The sequence below is a fragment of the Pimephales promelas genome, chromosome 6, assembly GCF_988280905.1.
Source record: "Pimephales promelas chromosome 6, fPimPro1.hap1.1, whole genome shotgun sequence".
Taxonomy (NCBI): Eukaryota; Metazoa; Chordata; class Actinopteri; order Cypriniformes; family Leuciscidae; genus Pimephales; species Pimephales promelas.
Genome location: NC_142774.1, coordinates 38,115,001 through 38,134,952, shown reverse-complemented (window position 1 = coordinate 38,134,952; position 19,952 = coordinate 38,115,001). Strand labels below are relative to the sequence as shown.

The 19,952-nt window shown below is 37.8% G+C and overlaps 1 protein-coding gene across 2 annotated transcripts in view; it reads right to left on the bottom strand.

Annotated features, from left to right (window-relative positions):
- The window catches only part of nrp2a (neuropilin 2a), an 87,550-nt gene that overhangs the window by 48,484 nt on the left and 19,114 nt on the right, over nt 1-19,952 (bottom strand). For both annotated transcript variants that reach the window (XM_039648322.2, XM_039648321.2), the window contains exons 3-5: nt 15,819-16,000; nt 1,580-1,810; nt 99-254 (exon numbers count right to left, since the gene is read on the bottom strand). In XM_039648322.2, coding sequence (XP_039504256.2) covers nt 99-254; nt 1,580-1,810; nt 15,819-16,000 — 569 coding nt within the window. The remainder of the gene's footprint in view (nt 1-98; nt 255-1,579; nt 1,811-15,818; nt 16,001-19,952) is intronic.

Below are 19,952 nucleotides of genomic sequence, written 5' to 3'. Positions count from 1 at the left end.
TCAGTGTTTACTTACAACTGCTGGGAGAGGCAACTGACATGATAATAAACTTTACCTTTAAAAATGAAACAGAACCAAGAAAGACAAATTATACTTACTGTCACTAAGTTCCTTGTGAGTCATGTTATAGCGGGCAGAGAAACCATCTTTGGCCACAGCCATGTCAGTGTGGAAGGAAAGCGACAGAAGACCTGTAGAAGACTGGATCTCTGGAGGGATTTTCGTCCCACAGTACCGTCCAATCAGGGGTCCCACTGAACACAAGAAAATGGTGGAAAGGGGAAAATGAGCTGATCCCAGATCAGTTAGTGAGGCTAGAAGCGTTTCTCAGTGTGAAGTGGATCTGCTGAGGCATCGCGTGCCTCCAATTCCCCCAGCTCCATGGATTACCAGCTTTCCTCATGGTATTCCTCTGATTTCTCTCCTACTTATCCCTGATTTACTGTCCCTCTCCCTTCCTCCGGTGATCCCTGGATGTCAGCACAACAAGAGCTGAGTTTGATCCCAGATTGATAGCGTGTGAGATGGGACTGTGCAAGTAGTTGAGATGTTCACAATAGCATGACCGCTATCTTCTAAACACTATTTGTGCGACTTGATAAAAGATATGAGACGAAGGTAAGAGGAAAATCTTTGAGACATCACACAATACAGTACATCCTAACATTCAAAAGTTGGGAGTTGAAGATGTTTTTGAAAGTCTCTTATGCTCATCAAGACTGAATTGATCAAAAATATGGTAAACAACAAGTATTTTGAAATATTACTACGATTCAAAACATTAATTTTCTTTTTGAATGAAGAATAATAAATTACTTTGAATAAAGTAATTTATTCCTGGATTCCATGGCAAAGCTGAATTTGTAGTCTTCAGTGTCACATGATCCTTCATAAAATCATTCGAATAGCCTATGCTGAATTGGCAGATATCTATAATGATAATGATAAAGATACAGTTCCAAAAATTGTTTTTAATATTAAATATGGATGATGGAATATATAGATAGATATGATGGGTGGGTGGATGGATGGATGGATGGATGGATGGATGGATGGATGGATGGATGGATGGATGGAAGGATGAGATAGATAGATAGATAGATAGATAGATGGATGGATGGATGGATGGATGGATGGATGGATGGATGGATGGATGGATGGATGGATGGATGGATGGATGGATGGATGGATGGATGGATGGATGGATGGATGGATGGATGGATGGAAGGATGAAATAGATGGATGGATGGATGGATGGATGGATGGATGGATGGATGGAAGGATGAAATAGATGGATGGATGGATGGATGGATGGTTGGTTGGTTGGAAGGATGAAATAGATGGATGGATGGATGGATGGATGGATGGATGGGTGGGTGGATGGAGGGATGGATGGAATATATAGATAGGATGAATGGATGAATGGATGGAATAGAAAGATAGGATAGATAGATGGATGGATGGATGGATGGATGGATAGATAGAATGTATAAATAGATAGAATGAATGGATGGAATACATAGATTGATAGGATAAATAGATGGATGGATAGATATGTGGATAAGAAATAGATGCTTACCTTGTGGTAGACCATCCCAAACGTCCAGCCAGTCGTACTTGCATTCTCCTTCCCCCATCAGCAACGGGTCGTTTTCCAGGTCAAAGGTCTGGAAGGTGAGTGTGACCTCCGTCTGAGGAGGAGCGATGATGATGAAGGAGCACTCCAAATTATGAGGGTACTTGTCAGGGAAACCGGGAGACTCAATCACTCCAGTTGAAGCACTGAAATTACGGAAACAGTGCTCGGCTCCTGCAACACAAAAGAGAAACGTGTAATTCATCAGTGCTGCTTACTGCACACATTATGGCAGCACAGTTTGCTTGAGTAAACAGTTGTTGTTTTTTTTTAATCAAAAGTCAAAGTAATGTCAAAAATACTCAATATAAAGAGTATACACATGTATAAACATACAAATACAGAAACGTGGATTTATAAATATAAATATAATTATATTTATGAGTGTTAAATGACTCATAGTTTTATATTTTACACCTCATTTAATCAACTTAGCACAATATAAACATTTATCCAGCTCAGAATCAATGAATAATCTAACATTTTAAATCCAGTTTGCTAAACGAAAACATTTGTTGTAAATATGTTTTACAAAATAGACACATTTCCTCAAGCACTCGTAAATCTTCAGGGATATTCTGGTGAAACGTTTCTTCTCTTGTTCAGCGGTGTGTTATTGTGCTGTATTCTGTGCATGAGTTTGCCAGACACTCGAGCGAGAGAATGTCATAAAATGAAAGCGTGGTTACGATTCCTGGCCTCAGAGAGCTCTCGCACGCCCCTCTCCCCCTCTAATTCACATTTCAACCTGCTGTTCAAGCTCTCCACTCCCCTGCTCGCGATGCCACCGCGTTTGGCACGCCGTCTGAATGCAGAACGAATATGAGGCAAGAGAGACAACGAGAGATAACACTAAACAAACAAGTCTAAGTGGGTGGCAGAAGATGGACGCAGTTTGTTAAGTATACAGATTATGTACGCTGCTCACCTTGAGCAATTATGTGGCCCATCATGCCTTGCTCTCAAAGGTGAGACAAAACTATATAAGGTGCTAACAGTGTTACTGGATCAAAGATCATTGGAGGATTGAGCAGAATATCATAGAAACTGACACTTATGATGTTCCCTGATGTTCGTGTTCAGTGTCAACATTTAAAGGAGTAGTTCACTTAAAAAAACTTTTGCTGATGATTTACTCACCCCCATGTCATCCAAGATCTCCATGTCTTTCTTTCTTCAGTCGAAAAGAAATTAAGGTTTTTGATGAAAACATTTCAGGATTTTTCTCCATATAATGGACTTCAATGGGAACCAAACGGTTCAAGGTCCAAAAGACACTTTCAGTGCTAACTGCATATTTTTCAAAGGGCTTTAAACGATTCCAGATGATGAATAAGGGTCTTATCAAGTGAAACGATCACTCATTTAAAAAAACATAATAACAAAGTTTAAGTTTTATAAGCTCAAATGGTCGCCTTGCTCTGTTCTGTGATGCACGTTTGTGACTCTCCCCTTTGAACAGTTTGCAGTTTGTACTGAAACTGTCTTTTGGACCGTTTGGTTCCCATTGAAGTCCATTATATGGAGAAAAATCCTGGAATGTTTTCATCAAAAACCTTAATTTCTTTTCGACATGGACAGACATGGACATCTTGGACGACATGGGGGTGAGTAAATTATCAGCAAACGTTTTTTTTAAAGTGAACTACTCCTTTAAGGGGATCGTTCACTTTGAAATTAATTTTTGGTACGTTTTATCTTACCTCAAGGGCATTCAAGATGTAGGTGTCTTTGTTTCCGCAGTAGTTTCAATTTTGATATTTTTAGGTCAAACCGTTCTTGTCTGTCAGTCATATAATGGAGGTCTATGGTCACCACCTCAAATAGCATGCAAAGACAAGTCCAAATTAAGCATGATTTAATGACTCGTACGTAATTTAATGTAAGTACAGATTGACGGCCATGGAAGATGATTTCGATGTATGAACAGACTGATTTTGTATGAACGTATGATGTATGAACGCTAATTTATTTATTTTTTTCAGACCGAAGCGCCCTAAGATCACTTGAATGTTGCTGTGGTTACAAAATCGATATAAATACTGTTCGTTTTCTCACACAAACAGCTCGTTTCGTGTCTTAGGCCATCAATGTGTACTTACATTTACGAGTCATTAAATCATGTTTAATTTGGACTTCTCTGTGCATGCTCTTTGAGGTGGTGACCATAGACCTCCATTATATGACTGACAGACAAGAACGGTTTGACCTAAAAATATCAATAAACAAGTAAAAACACAAAGCATGCTGCCTATTTATTGTAAAATGCTTACCTACACAACAAACCTATACAAACCTACACAACACTCGATATATCTAGAAAATAAATAAAAATGTGTATGGTGAGGTATTAAAATAATATTATATGGAAAAGAACAGCATGATCCTCCTGCCTAACATGTCCGTGTGTGGTTGTACAGTCTTACAGATTTGGAATTACATGAGGATGACATCATTTTTTGAGTCAATGATGACAGAATTGTCATTTGTTGGTGAACTGTACCTTTAAGGAGCTCTGAGACTGGCTCCTCATGTCTAACACGGCCACTAATCAGATTTTTCTCAGTAAAACCATGTGGAAATTACTTATGGTCTCCGTTGTTTGTTTCTCGCACCAGTGACACCATCTAACCAATGTGTTTCCTCCACTGAAATGTTCCTTGTGGTAAACAGCCTATGTGGAGGGGAGCAAATTACCCAGAATTCTATAAAAAGAAGAGGCATGTCTTATAGGTACTTGTGGCGGCTGTCAAGAGGTCAGTGTCTCGTCGTGTCTAATGAGGAGCAGTGGACCTGTGCAACTCCAGGCCAAATGAACAGCAGGTTCCAGTATGTTTGTGACACTCAACACATACGTGAATGACGGCTGGTACCGCGGTAAATGCATGTGTTGGGTGCAAAAACCCTGGGAAGCCACACAAGCAGAAGGAAAGCAAAAATGAGATGCGATATTGTGTAACAAACACACACACAATCTCACACAAGCTATCCTGCTTTTCAAAAGCTACCTTCGCTCTGACGCTCTCCCACACAGTGATGAAAATATCACTGCTGCAGCTTGTGTGGAGGACGCTAACACCATGCCTCCATATTACACAAAGAAAAGGGAACCTATATCAAGAGGAATGTGGATAATTTGCAGAAAAGTCAATTGCAAATGATAAAAAGAAGAGAATGGGGTAAGATGAGCCATGTTTTGTCCTGTAGGCCTGTGAATAAAAATAAAAAAAAAGAGATTTTAAATGGCTGAGGACATTGTAGAAACCAGGGTGAACACTCTCAGAAAATAGGTACAAAAGCTATCACTAGGGTTGTACCTTTTCAAAAGGTAAAGGTAAACTTTTGTCCATTTTAGGTGCTAATAAGTATATTTAATGTGATAATTTGTACATTTTAGGTGTTAATATGTCAATTTTAGGTGCTAATATGTACATTTTAGGTGCTAATATATAGATTTTAAGTGGTAATATGTACATTTTAGGTGCTGATATGTAGATTTTAGGTGGTAAAATGTCCATTTTAGGTGCTAATATATACATTTTAGGTGGTAATATGTACAATTTAGGTACTAATATGTACATTTTGAGTGCTAATATGTACATTTTAGGTGTTAATACGCCCATTTCATGAGCTGATATGTCAATTTTAGGTGGTAATATGCCCATTTTAGGTACATTCCAGGTGCTAATATGTACATTTTAGGTGCTAATATGTATATTTCAGCTGCTAATATGTACATTTTAGGTGCTAATATGTATATTTTAGGTGCTAATATACATTTTAGGTGGTAATATGTACATTTTAGGTGCTAATACGTCCATTTCATGAGCCAATATGTCCATTTTAGGTGGAATAAGCCCATTTTAGGTACATTTCAGGTGCTAATATGTACATTTTAGGTGCTAATATGTACATTTTAGGTGCTGAAATGTACCACTAAGGTACCAATATGCAGCTTTTGGGTACAAAAGTGTACCTTTTGACAAGGTACAGCCCCTAGTGACAGCTTTTTTCTGAGAGTAAATGATGGCCAATTCTGAAATCAATTTAAGAATAAATGAGACATACATCAAATTTCTTTAAACCAATGAACACTTAGGGGCAGTTCACACAGAATGCACTTTTCCATTACACTGGACTATTTTTTTTTTAACCAGGTTTTTAACCACTCGCGTCTTTTGCAGCGTCTTGCATATGACACGGCAAACTCAAAACGAGGCACTCAAGTTAAAAGAAGTTCAACTTTTGAAATAAATGTGCTTCTAGATAGAACTTGCTCTGACCTGAGTCTTGTGTATTTAACTTGTTAAAATGTTGCGCTGGACTTTCCGGAGCTTAAGTTCAATGTGCGGACATCTGTTCTTTTTTCATGTGATCTTAATGCAAAACCTTATGGTTTTATATTGTGGAAAAATGAAATAATTTTACCTATGATTGTGATATAGTAAATGTTTTTTGAGATACAAAACCATGTATTAATCAAAATTAATTAACAATAAAAATATGCACAATTATACATGTTGACATCTTGCAGTTATCCATATAAAAAAACCACAATATTTATATATTTTCATTTAACTGACAGTGGAGAGACCCAGAAACACTGAAGGAGGACAAGCATAAGGAGAAGTGGGACATGACACAGGACACAGGCCAGGTTTGAACCCTGTGAGGCGCATGCATGGCTTTTGGTAAGCGTTTATGTCTGTTTGTTCTAAATAAAGTTCCCTTACATAGTGGCTCTGTATGCAGTAGCAGTGGGTCGTCCCGTCAAAGTCTGCTTCTATTACTCCACTTGGCCGGCCGCCCCGCACGCTCAAACTCTGCCATGCATACCGCCACTGCATGACTGCATTGTGTGTGTGTAAAACGCAGTCACGGCGAGCATGCATGCATGAGCGCCCACCCTTACTGCTTATTAGTTCATGCTTATGAACACACCAAAAACAGCCTCTTCCTCCTCCTCGGGACATGCCTCCCGCTGCGCTACAGTGTCTGTGGCCCGCCTGTCACTACAGTTGACCGTACAGTAATGAAGGAGGCGTGGCAATGAAAGGGTTAGTTGCCGGGCAGAAACCGGGGTGGCGTGAGCGCTCACACTCAACGTTCAAGGGATTTCCCCCTTCTGCTGTCTGTCGCCCGTTTCGACTCCCTCTATCTGACCTCTCGTGGGACCACAAAGTCTGTGTTCACTCACCGCATTATTCACGCATTTTCACCAGTCGGTCGAGATGCAGTGAATCTCTGACGTTTCTGGACTTCTGGGACGTGTGAAAATAAAAATAACACACATCTATCCGTTAAATTGGACGAATAAATGGAAAATGATCATTCTGCTAAGTTGAGCAAGCAGCAGGTTGGCTGTCAGTAGGCTACTCTTTACTTTTTTACAAATTGAATATTTTCCCAGAAGATTGGTTAGGATTTGCCATAGAGTTCTAGATTTGACAGTTGTATTAATAGATCGTCTGTGCTTACAATTGAAAGCGCTGCCTCTAATTAAGCCAGTTTAAGTCTAAAATCTGCTTCTATGTTAGAGAAGATGAATGGAGAACAGCACTTGACACTTCAGCATAGGCATCTGACACACTAGGCTATTACTATAAACTGTATAGATTCTACACACTGTAAAAAAAATATTGTTGGTTTAACTTAAAAAAGTAAGTAACCTGGTTGCTTTAAAATTTGAAGTTGATTGAACTGGAAAAAGTGAGTCAATACAATGAAGGAGATTGATTTAATCATCAGAAACTTAAAATAATGAGTTATCTGAATTAAATAAACTATTTAAGTTGATTTGACAAAAGGAAAAAATGTTGTGATAGCAAATCTTAAAAATATATTTTTTACAGTGCACTAACCAAAGACAGTCTCAAAATCACGGTTTGAAATCGCTGGTGTTTCACAAACTATCTTGTAACCAATCAGGTCAACGTCTGATCAACAACCAGTGAATCTCTGAACTGCTGTGAGTGAGTGGAGGCGGGCCTCATTTGCATATTAGAACCACATATAGTGTACTGAATGAGGCAAGGGTGTGGAGTTACACTCTTAAAAGAAAATGTTCTACATAGAACCTTAAAAGGTTCTATCAGCACTACGTATTTGGAATTGGAACCCTAAAAGGTTCTATACAGAACCCTTTTTAAGGGTTCAATAATAAAGACCCTTTAAGGTTCTTTGTAAACAGGAAAAAATGTTCTATATGGAACCTTTTGAATTCATTGGTTATCATTTGTTTTGTCCTTTCCGGATTAAATATTTCATATTATTGACAAACATCAAGACCCTAAAATGAATTTATGAATGCATGTGAATGAAGATATGGGGGTTAGAAAACGTATATATTTATATCATTTTATGTAGTTAATCAATATCACACGAAGAGTGCCATTTCAGTTTTTCTCCTCCAAAAATCAGCATGATTAAAATGTGATATTAACAGTTTAATAAACAATAGATTTAATTACAACTACAAACTGATGCAGAATAATGTAATATATGAATGAATAATAACCTATAAAGAACCTTAAGGTTTCTTTCTTGTCATTATAGAACCTTTTTTTTAGCATAAAATGTTCTTTGGAGTTGAGTAAAGAACCTTATGCTTCATATATACAGTAGAACCCCAATGAACCCTTCAAGCTATTTTAAGGCATGAAGAATTTTATTTCAAGGAAAGAACATTTAAATATGTCGTTTTGGTGATCAAAGATGAGTCGTAAGGGATAAAATGATTGACTACAGGGGCACTTTAAAAGAAAATTCTAAGAAATCCATCCATTTGCTGCCCATTTCATGCCAATGCTATCTGAAAAAGCTGGGTTTGCTGGCTTTAAGAAGAGGTAGTAAGAGCTGAAGACTTTAAATGTGGCGTTTTATAGGAGAAGAGGAAGCGAGACAGCGAGGCAGATGGCACCTGATTGAAAGCAACTGTTAAAGTGGTAGTAAATTCCACTGATGGGCAGCCAGGAAACCCTCCAGACCACTTCTCCGGCACAGGTGGGGGGGGGGGGGGGGGCACTGATGTTACCCAGAGCGACAGAGACCTACGGCCCTGATCGCTTCTCCTTTAGCGCTTTCTTTTGAGTGTGCACTCAGAAGACGGCAGCGGCGCTGGGCCCGAAGGCTGCTCGGCGGGAAGTCTTCCGCAGTAACCGTAGCAACAGCGTCACGGTCATGTGACTGGGGCAGGAGGGGTTGTTGTGTTGCACATGCCACTCGGGGTAAAAATCTGGCCTCAATAAACTGGGGCAAAGAAATGGGGCAGCAAAGGGGGCCGGGATCGAGGAACATATGACCGTGGGAGATAAAGGGTGAGAGGTTGAAACAACTTTGCAGCAAGATTCAAACGTGCAATTACTGTAAATCAGACAGAATTATTATTTTTGGGGCGAACTACTACGTTTAACAGCTCACTCTGCATCAGACAACGCTGTGAAAGTATTCATAACAAATAGGCTTTATGCCGTACGTCACGTGACCAAACCGGAAAACGGGTCTCATCGCATCCGCTTTTCAGAGAAAGTGTTAACGGCCGTAAGAACTAACTACGATATCTATGGATATTTAAGGTAATCAGCTAACCTACCTAGTTCACTTTGTTATTGGCATTTTATTCCATTTAAATATCTAAACGTTACTGTGAAGAATAAAAAATATAAAACGTTTAAATATCAATCTGCACATGTGAGGGATATTGGTTATGCTAATCTTTGCTCGCTCCTTTTAAGTTATCTTGAGTAAAACCGCAAAAAATTTCATGAAGCACATACAAAAGACCTGGACCGGAAGCGATGCGACCTGTTTTACAGAGAATGCGGAAGTAAGTTGTGCATAAATCCTATTGTGTCAGGAACACCAAAAGGCGGGTTCCCACTTAATTCCCAGTCCGTTTATATTCCCATCCGTTCACCAGCTCTTTCTATTTCTATTCTATTCGAATTCGTACGAGTGATTCAAAAGTGGCTAATTCGTACTAATTCATACGACCTCACTCGTACGAATTTGTACGATATGTCTAAACCCACGTGACGGTTATGTTTAGGGGCGGGGTCAGGGGTAGGTCATTCGTTCGAATTCATACAAATTGGCTAATTCGTAAAATATGCAAATTTTAGCAATTTAGCAAAATCGTACTAATTCGTACGAGTGAGGTCATACGAATTGTTACGAATTAGCCATCTAGTAAAATTAGTATGAATTCCCGTGAGATCGGGTTGGCTCTTTCCGCACCCTTAAAGTGTGTTTCTATTGCGCAAAATCTCCTTCAAAGTTTGTAACTGCAAACTTCAATTGAGTTGAGGGAATTACAATGATATTAATTAGCCAAAATATAAAATGAATGAGCATGCAATGCGCCACATTTTATGAATGACAGGCGAGACAGTTATCAGTGGAGATTCTGTCCATGACCAGGCAAAGAAAGCATGAGCTAATCCACTTAAAGCTGCATGTTGTAAACTTTTTTAAGGTGTCTTGTCAGCACTGTTTAACTTTGGAGGTTTGAAACATGTTTTTTTGCTCTAAGCCAAGGAGCGATAGTCAGCCGTAATGGCCCTAAGAGATCATCTACATAATAATGTGACTGCATGCTACCCGAGGGTCTGCCGGAAACGTGAACGGGGGTTTGATGTTCTCGCTCCCAGTGCTGGATAAGAGAACATGCATCGGAGGAAAGTGTTCACCAGAGATCATTATCTCTGCGACGCCTCTCCATATAAACAGACATAAACACTGAGACTCACCCACGCTACGCTAACACTTTCCCACAACTCCAGTGAAAGGAGCAGTTTGTATAGACAACAGGTCCTTTATCTTTCAAAACCTGTAAAGTCGGATTTTCTCAACTACTCTGCCTCAAAACTTGGATTTTAACAGATAAACAACCATTATTTTGTGTCTTGCAGGAAAAGGGAACCGTCAGTCATTTGCCTTTAGTATCAAAGAAATGTTAACATGAAGATATTTCACAAAACACCAATGCAAGATGGTCCTAATGAGTTTAAAAATTATAATCAGGCTAATATTTAATAATAGCACTTATATATTATAATATGAATATAATATTAACTCATAATTAATTTAAAAATATGTTTTATTCATTAGAAAAAAATATTTAAATTAAAGATAAATTAAGAAAATGTATTATGATGATACTACATACAATTTAAAAATGCTTTATCTAATCAATAAAATTGTGGCAACAGATTACAAACAATATAATTAATTAAATTGAACAAATTAGAATTGAGTAATAATTAATCAAATTATTCCTTAAAAGTTAACCATTTAAAATGAGTAAAGTTTACACCAAAAAAATTAACAAAAATATCTGAATAATAGACAGATGTCAAAGATTAATTAAGAACTCTTTATTTTAAATTGCCAACATTGAAGACACCTGATGTTAACAAGCAGAATCACTGAAGGAGAAAACTGTCATTTTAAAACAAACACCGATCATCAAATGTCAGGGTTTTTTTTTTTTTTTTTTTTTTTTGGTACGTTTTACTCATTTTAAATAGTTAACTTTTAAGGAGTTAATTTGATTAATTATTACTCAATTCTATTGTTAAATTGAATTAATAATATTGCTTGTAATCTGTTGCCCCCATTTTTTGATTAGATAAAGTGCATTCATTTTTACATATTTTACACTCTCAGAAAAAAAAGGTACAAAAGCCGTCACAGGGGCTGTACCTTTTCAAAAGGTAACCTTTTGTCCATTTTAGGTGCTAATAAGGACATTTTAGGTGCTAAAATACATTTTATGTGTTAATATGTATATTTTAGGTGCTAATAAGTATTTTTAAGTTCTAATAAGTACATTTTAGGTGCTAAAATGTACTTTTTAATTGCTAATATGTACATTTTATGTGTTAATATGTAAATTTTAGGTGCTAATATGTATGTTTTAGGTTCTAATATGTAAATTTTAAGTGTTAATGTGTACATTTCAGGAGCTAATATGTCCATTTTAGGTCCTAATATGTACATTTTATGTGCTAAAATGTACATTTGAAGGGTTAATGTGCACATTTCAGGAGCTAATATGTACATTTTAGGTCCTAATATGTACATTTTAGGTCCTAATATGTACATTTTAGGTGCTAAAATGTACATTTGAAGTGTTATTGTGTACCTTTCAGGAGATAATATGTCCGTTTTAGGTGCTAATATGTAAATTTTAGGTGCTAATATGTACCACTAAGGTACCAATATGCAGCCTTTGGGTACAAAAGTGTACCTTTTGAAAAGGTACAACCCCAGTGACAGCTTTTGTACCTTTTTTTCTGAGAGTGTAGTGTATATACATATTTTTTGTGATCACTAAAATAACATCACAAGTAACATTTATTTCCATCAAGAATATGACCATAGTGTGTATTCCTACATGGTTGTTTATGAAATGAAATGCTACACACTCCATCAATTAGGCTTAGAAGAACTGTTGCCAAACATATAACATGTCAGAAACATAATAATCCCTGCAATAATGATCCATAGACTCTTAAGTATTTGCCTATTCCAATCAAAATAGCGACTTTCTTTGGGCTGGGCAGTGTATGTGTGTCTACACCCACAGTATATTATTGATTATTCTGAAAGTCAGCATTACAGAAAAACGGCAAGTGATCAAATAAAACATTTACAAGTCATGAATCCATCACACATGCTATATTAGCATCCCAAAAGAAAAAAGCATATCATGCCTTTATTAAAAGATGTTCTTGGGCTGTCTCTGGTTAGTGTAAAATGAGATTGTGGGCTTATCACGTGAGTCATACTACTAGAGTTAGCAACAGTATCTGTGGTAACTGTACCTGAGGGCAATGGTGATGATTTCAGCAATTACTGAGGTGAGGTGAAGGCTTAGAGATAGAATAACTCTGCTGTTTTTCCCATCAGCCACGATGAAGCCTCGGTGCTTATGTTACCAGGCTAATCATCGCTGTTGCAAAACAACATTTATCGCTGCACTCCCATGAGTGTAAAGGCCAGGGCAATATTTCTGAAGGAACGCTGTAGTGCTAGTTAATGGTGTTTGCCAAGACAAATAACGCTATTACTTTTGCATATACTTAGCTAAATGCAATACCATTAACTTACATTAAAGAAGGGACCTGAGCCATGTCAACAGTCTACAATATTATAAGAGAATAAAGGCTGGTCATTTGGGAAAAAAACAAAACACCTAGCATCCACTATATATATAAAGGTGGTCATTTAAAGTTGGTCTTGGCCTGTAACAAAAATATCTAACCACCGAGAGCTCCCTGGACCCAATCTGGCTGAATACATAAACGGATGCCCGCACATTTTATGATGCCTTGTTAGTATACTTCTACAGTAAAATCCCTACAGATGGCTCCAAATGACTCCAAAGTCCACATACAAATTGCCAGGAACTCCAAACTCGAATTCCCCCAAGGACAGGAGATCAGAGTCCAATTAAGAGGGCATTCCTGGCATGCTCATGGAGGGATGAAAAGAGTTAAGCGTCGCCCCTCCCCGCCTTTCCTCTAAACTCAGTTTATTTTATTTTCTTCTCTCCCTTGATGTTTAATTGGTCTGGGACCTTTTCGAAAACTTTGAGGGAACGTTTAAGAACCAGCGTGTCTGACGGCCTTGCAGCAGGACGGAGGAGCCGCGACCTTCTGGAACCGCGAGTTAAAGGTCACGTGAGGTCATTCCGCTAACGAGATTTACAGCGTAACAAGAGCACCTCCAAAATCAACCCAGGCCACTCGTGACCCTCAAAAACCAGCCTGCTCCAATCAACCATCAATCAAAGAGAAAGACCGAGTGAGGCTTCACACATAAACACTTTTAAAGATTACTGAGCGACGAAAGAAAACAGCTAGAGGAAATGTGTTGCTTGTCTTCACATCTGGATGACAGTGATCAAAAAATAATGGCTTGTTCCTTAAAATGTTCCTTAAGAAATAGTGGCTCGTTGAAAGGAGAAACTGGATTCATGATTTTTCAAACGGCAAATCCAAACATTTGCAGAATTCCTGTCAGCGGGACCTTCATAACACATCCACAGCAGACACAACTGACACTGAGAGTGTATAAGCTGAATGTCACCACAGAATGTTCTCAAATGAGCTGGAAGCTTCACACCAAACTTCAATAAATAAATAAATTTGTGGTGTTTATAAATGGATTTTTTTTTAATATAAATAAAATAGCCATAAGTTAGTGTCCCATTGGCATGGCATGAGAAAGTCTAAGCACTTGTGTAAGGAAATAAAAGATGGAAATGCTTGAGCTGTTCAATGTCCGGAATAGACAATTTTCCATGGAAAAAGTGTTTCTCAAATGATCCATTTCCTTAGTAGTTCACTTTAAAAAAAAAAAATTTGCTGATAATTTACTAACCCCCATGTCATCCAAGATGTCCATCTATTTCTTTCTTCAGTCGAAAAGAAATTAGGTTTTTGATGAAAACATTCCAGGATTTTCTCCATATAATAGACTTCAATGGGGACCAAACGCTTCAAGGTCCAAATGAGAGTTTCAGTGCAGCTTCAAAGGGCTTTAAACGATTCCATACGATGAATAAGGGTCTTATCTAGTGAAACGATCGGTCATTTAAAAAATAAATAACAAAGTTTAAGTTTTATAAGCACAAATGCTCGCCTTGCTCTGTTATGTGATGCGCATTCATGACTCGTTCATCAAAATGAACTCATTTTTTTCAAGTCATTTGGTTGATTCAACGAACGAAATGAACGAAATTACTCGAAAAAGATTCGTTCATTTTGATGAACGAGTGCGAACAGGATAGTCACGAACGCGCATCACAGAACAGAGCAAGGCGAGCATTTGTGCTTATAAAACTTAATCTTTTGTTATTTATTTTTGAAATGACCGATCGCTTCGCTAGATAAGACCCTTATTCATCGTCTGGTGTCGTTTAAAGCCTTTTGAAGCTGCACTGAAACTCTCATTTGGACCGTTTGAGACCCATTGAAGTCCATTATATGGAGAAAAATCCTGGAATGTTTTCATCAAAAACCTTAATATCTTTTCGACTGAAGAAAGAAAGACATGGACATCTTGGATGACATGGGGGTGAGTAAATTATCAGCAAATTTTTTTTTAAAAGTGAACAAATCCTTTAACCTGTTAACTGTCACCCCCCCTTTTTTGAATAGACATGAAAATGCACATTTCGAACTTAAATGGTTGTAATTCAAGAATGCTTTGGAATATAGACATATGATTGGTCTTGTTTTAAAGAAGACATTTGGCAGATGTTTGTAGAAGAGAAATAAATTAAGAAAGTTATACAGAAAAAAAGTTATAGAAGTTTGAGTTTATGGAAATGTACAATGTAAAAATATTAATTATTCATATTTTACATAAAATATATATTTTCAAAACCTGGGCTACTCTAAAATGGCAGAAAGATCAAAGCCAAAAATCTGAACAAGTTGTGTTTCAAATTTTAGGTTGATATCTCAAAAAATGAGCTTTCAGTAAGATTTTGTTTGAGCGCAGTACCAAACTTTTTCACTAGGGCACAATCAGACTCCATTACTGCCCATATAAGGGCGCCTGCATTTCCATTCCTGTTTTGAGTGATATGAACCATTATTTTCACAATTTTCATACAATTTCTGAAGTAGAGATCATATTCAGAAGTAGCATGGGAAGTTTGGCAGATTTTGATATGAATTGAACCTCTAAGAAACACATACAAAGAACACGCATGTAAGTCATAGCTAGCTGCCACGTCACAAATGGTGAATTTATTATTTTTTTCTTGATATTTCAAACTTTTCAGACCTTTTTTTCCAAAATAATTGAATGGATTCTATCTTTTGAACTTTTGGCATGAAAACAAACTGAGGTATCTACCATTTTTTCATGATTTTTCATGTTTACTGCTATTTTAAAATAAAGGTCTGAACACGCCTTATGAGTATGAAAATATTCTTGTTTTATATTGATAAATTATGCCTCCTCTGTAATATATTTTGAAAATCAGTCACCAAATATGGAAACTAGAGATTGTAAGCTTTCAAATGATATATAGTTTGTCAATATTATTTAAGGTATTTACTAAGATATTATTGTTTTAAAAATATAGTGGCAAACGTCCCACCTGTGGGACGGTGACAGTTAAGTGGTTTAACCACATAGGAGCAGCAGGATTGAGCTCGCTCACCAGTCTTGTAGATCTCGTAGCGCAGGGAGAATCCAGCACCCTGGTGCGCATAATCAGACACAAACTTGATGTGGATGACGGGACCGGAGGAAATGATGGCAGGAGGAGCGATGTTACTGCAGTGCTTTCCCAGCAGCTCCGCAGACTCAGAATTCCCATCTCGGATCTCAATGAAGTCATACCTAAAAGCAGAAAACAGTGCAAGCTTAAATGCTGATTTTTAGATTTAGTAGCATCCTTAAAGGAATACTCCACTTTTTGAGTTTTACAGTTGAGTTTTACCATTTTCGAATCCATTCAGCTGATTTTCTGATATTTAGAAGAATATATCAGTAACCAGACAGTTTCTGGTCTCATTGACTTCCATAGTATATTTTTTTCCTACTATGGAAGTCAATGGGACCAGAAACTGTCTGGTTACTGATATTTTTCTAAATATCAGAAAATCGGCTGAATGCATTTGAAAACGGTGAAACTCAACTGTTTAACTCTGGGGGAGTTGTAAAATGAGACTATTTCCCCCAAAAAAGTGGAGTATCCCTTTAACATTGCAAAATACCCAAGTCTGCGTAAAAAAAAAAAAAAAATGTATCTCAAATTCTCAATATAAAGTCAAATATTTATTCCAAGACCAAATGATCTGAGCTGCTATCCACATTTATTGTATAACTCTGTACTTTTATGGCGTGTCAAGTCAACAGTTAACCCTAAGAAAATCTCCTATTTCTCCTAATGCAAAGTACTGTAAAATATTTTTTAAAAGTTGATATCTAAGCATAACTGAGATCTCCATAATTAAGCCTTTTAATGGACAAACATGAAGTGCAATGCAATATCTTCTGCTGGGATGAGTAACTGTGAAGGAATTGCTAGGAGTTGTTTTAATTTGAGCTGGGGTGACCTTTGACCCTGAGAGGACTGCTGCCTTATCACAACAAACACACATTTTTTCATGTCACTTCAGAGACTGACTGAAGGAGCTGAGACAATGACCACCTGTCCAGCCAAAATAATCCCTTAATGTCCGTTGCCCTCTTCTGCCAAAACACTTCACACACAATGTCTAAATGAGGCAAAAGACTCCCAAAAATCCAGCCGGCTGTCTGCATGAGAGCTTCCTTATAATAAATCTGGCCATAGAGAGGCATGAGTCAGACTTCTTCTCACACCTCAGGAATGCTTGCCCCATTTAACCCCTAAACAAGAACAAGATCCCTGTGAACACACACCATCATTCCCAACCTAACTGCTTCAGAGCTCAACATGCTGACCAGACTACCTCTGTACCGAGAAAATGCAGCTTTAAAACGACCCCAGTCTTTGTAGGAGGCAGACGAGTTCCTTCAAAATCCTGCAAGTTTAGATTGAACTTATTAAATAAATAAAAACTTTATATCAATTAATTAAGATATGTTACAGCCTGGTGCCAATCGAATCCCAATCAAATGATTCTTTTGAAACAATTCAAATAAATGATTCAGTCAAACCGATATAAATCATGAGATGCTCATGGTGTCACAACATTGTTCAGAAACTCAAAACCACAATGATGTGAATGAAAGTGTCTGAGCTTTACTTCTACAAAACCACTAAAGATTGAAGACATGATGATTTGCTGTTTTTAATCTTTGCTTGTCGATCGGCACTCAGTTATCCATGGTTACGTAACTGCTGGCTCCACATAACTGTGTGTGTGTGTGTGTGTGTAAACCTGACACGGCCCCGGGCCCCTCAGAATGACATAGAGAGGCAGGTGTGCCTGACTCTTCATTTCTCTGGACCCCCCTGGCCGACCGCACACTTGGAGACTTCAGGTACAGCGAAGTATATTTAGACCCAAGACATCTAAACAACATACATATTCACAAGAACGTGTACATATCTACAGTATGTACAGCATCTGAATGCATAAGAGATGCACAAGAGTTTTATAATATGCTATAAACACTGTCTGAACAAAATATCACAATCAAACTGTACAAGTCTTTTGTTCAATATCACACAAAGATAAGGACATATAAATCATACAATCTAATTAGAAATATGATCAACTAACCGTATCCTAATGTGAATATGATCAACTAACCGTAGCCTAATGACTCCAACTTTAGGAAACTTAATGGCTTGATCAAAATCATCTTTGTGTTTGAGAATGTTTCATATATATTTTAAATGTTTAAAGTAGTTCACTTTTTTTTAAAAAAACGTGCTGATAATTTACTCACCCCCATGTCATCCAAGATATCGATGTCTTTCTTTCTTCAGTCGAAAAGAAATTAAGGTTTTTGATGAAAACATTCCAGGACTTTTCTCCATATAATGGACTTCATTGGGAACCAAACGGTTCAAGGTTCAAAAGACAGTTTCAGTGCAAACTGCAAACTGTTCAAAGGGCTTTAAACGATTTCAGATGATGAATAAGGGTCTTATCTAGCGAAACGATCGCTCATTTAAAAAAAAAAAAAAACAATTTTAAGTTTTATAAGCTCAAATGGTCGCCTTGCTCTGTTCTGTGATGTGCTGAACGAATCTTTTGATGAAGAAATGAAAAAATCTTTTCCAGTGTCAAATCGTTCATTTCGTTCGTTTGTTGAATGAACCAAATGACACAAAAAAAATTTTGTTCATTTTGATAAACGAGTTCGAACAGGAGAGTCACAAATGTGCATCACAGAACAGAGCAAGGCGACCAATTGAGCTTATAAAACTTTTTTTTTTAAATGACCAATCGTTGGATAAGACCCTTATTCATCCTCTGGAATCGTTTAAAGCCCTTTGAACAGTTTGCAGTTTGCACTGAAGCTGTCTTTTGGACCTTGGACCGTTTGGTTCCCATTGAAGTCCATTATATATAGAAAAATCCTGGAATATTTTCATCAAAAACCTTAATTTCTTTTCGACTGAAGAAAGACAGACATGGATATCTTGGATGACATGAGGGTGAGTAAATCATCAGCAACTTTTTTTTTAAAAAAGTGAACTACTCCTTTAATATATCACCCAGCCTCTCCCTGGACGACTTTTGGGAACAAGCTTTCTAAAGTACAGCTATAGTGAGGAAAGCCACCCACGCACAAACTCTCACTCACTCACTCTCTTTCTGTGTCCATCTCACCTCAAAGACTAGAAAAGCTGGGATGAAGGCTTGTAAACTGTGTGCAAAGGTAATTAGGTTGTAATTGATTTTGTAGGGGCTCTTGGTTCCTGGATTAGCAGTGACAAGTGAGTGTGTCAAATGTGGATATTGACCATCTCTGGACGCCTCCACTTGGCTCCGGTGCATTTCGAGACACGCTTGAGAGTGGAAACAAACCAGGATGCCTATTGATCAACAAAAGCGCCTGGATCACTTATTTACCATGCAGAAAAGAAGGCCTCAAATCAAGTGTATCAATTTTACAGCAATTGTGACTGAACGCAAGAAGCCTTTTCTCATTATCACCGCAATAGAACGTCGTTTTATAGGCGTGCAGCTCAAATTGTTTACCGCTGTGCAATAGAGCTGTGATTATGCATGCTAATTATGCACGATTCAATGGTTATTCAGGTGCTACAGAAGGCAATGAAAACTCCCAAGACAGTGGTATGTCTGTAAGTGTTCGCAGGGAAGAGAGGCTTGACATGAGGAGGGCAAAGGCCCTGTGTCCCTGTCTCATGTTCAGACATGTCTTCCTCTCCAATCTCACTTTCTGTCTCCTCTCCCCTCCAGCCTCTTCGCTGCTAATTGCTTTTCACACCTACGGTGTTTTTCAAGCATTTTTTCCAGGCCTGCACAATCCCCCGAGAAGTCACTATCAAGAGCAGTTTGTCTGGAGAAATACACAGACAGACAGATACACAGGGGTACGGATGATACTATCCTTGTTTGTCTTGTGCATATACAGTATACAGCGTGTTTGTCTCTTGCCAGTGATCAAATAAAAAAAAGAGAGATGTGCCCTGGTGACACTGGGCGTAACACAAGCCTGGACCCCATTAATCTCTGAAACGCCTGAAACCAACTACCTACACAATAAACAACACTCCTGCATGTGTTCCTTAAATCAAAAGACCCTCCGGCTTGGAAAAAAAATCACTGGCAGTGGCAAATCTTATATTAGGCTCAGATGCCCATTGCACAAAAATAATATGTGA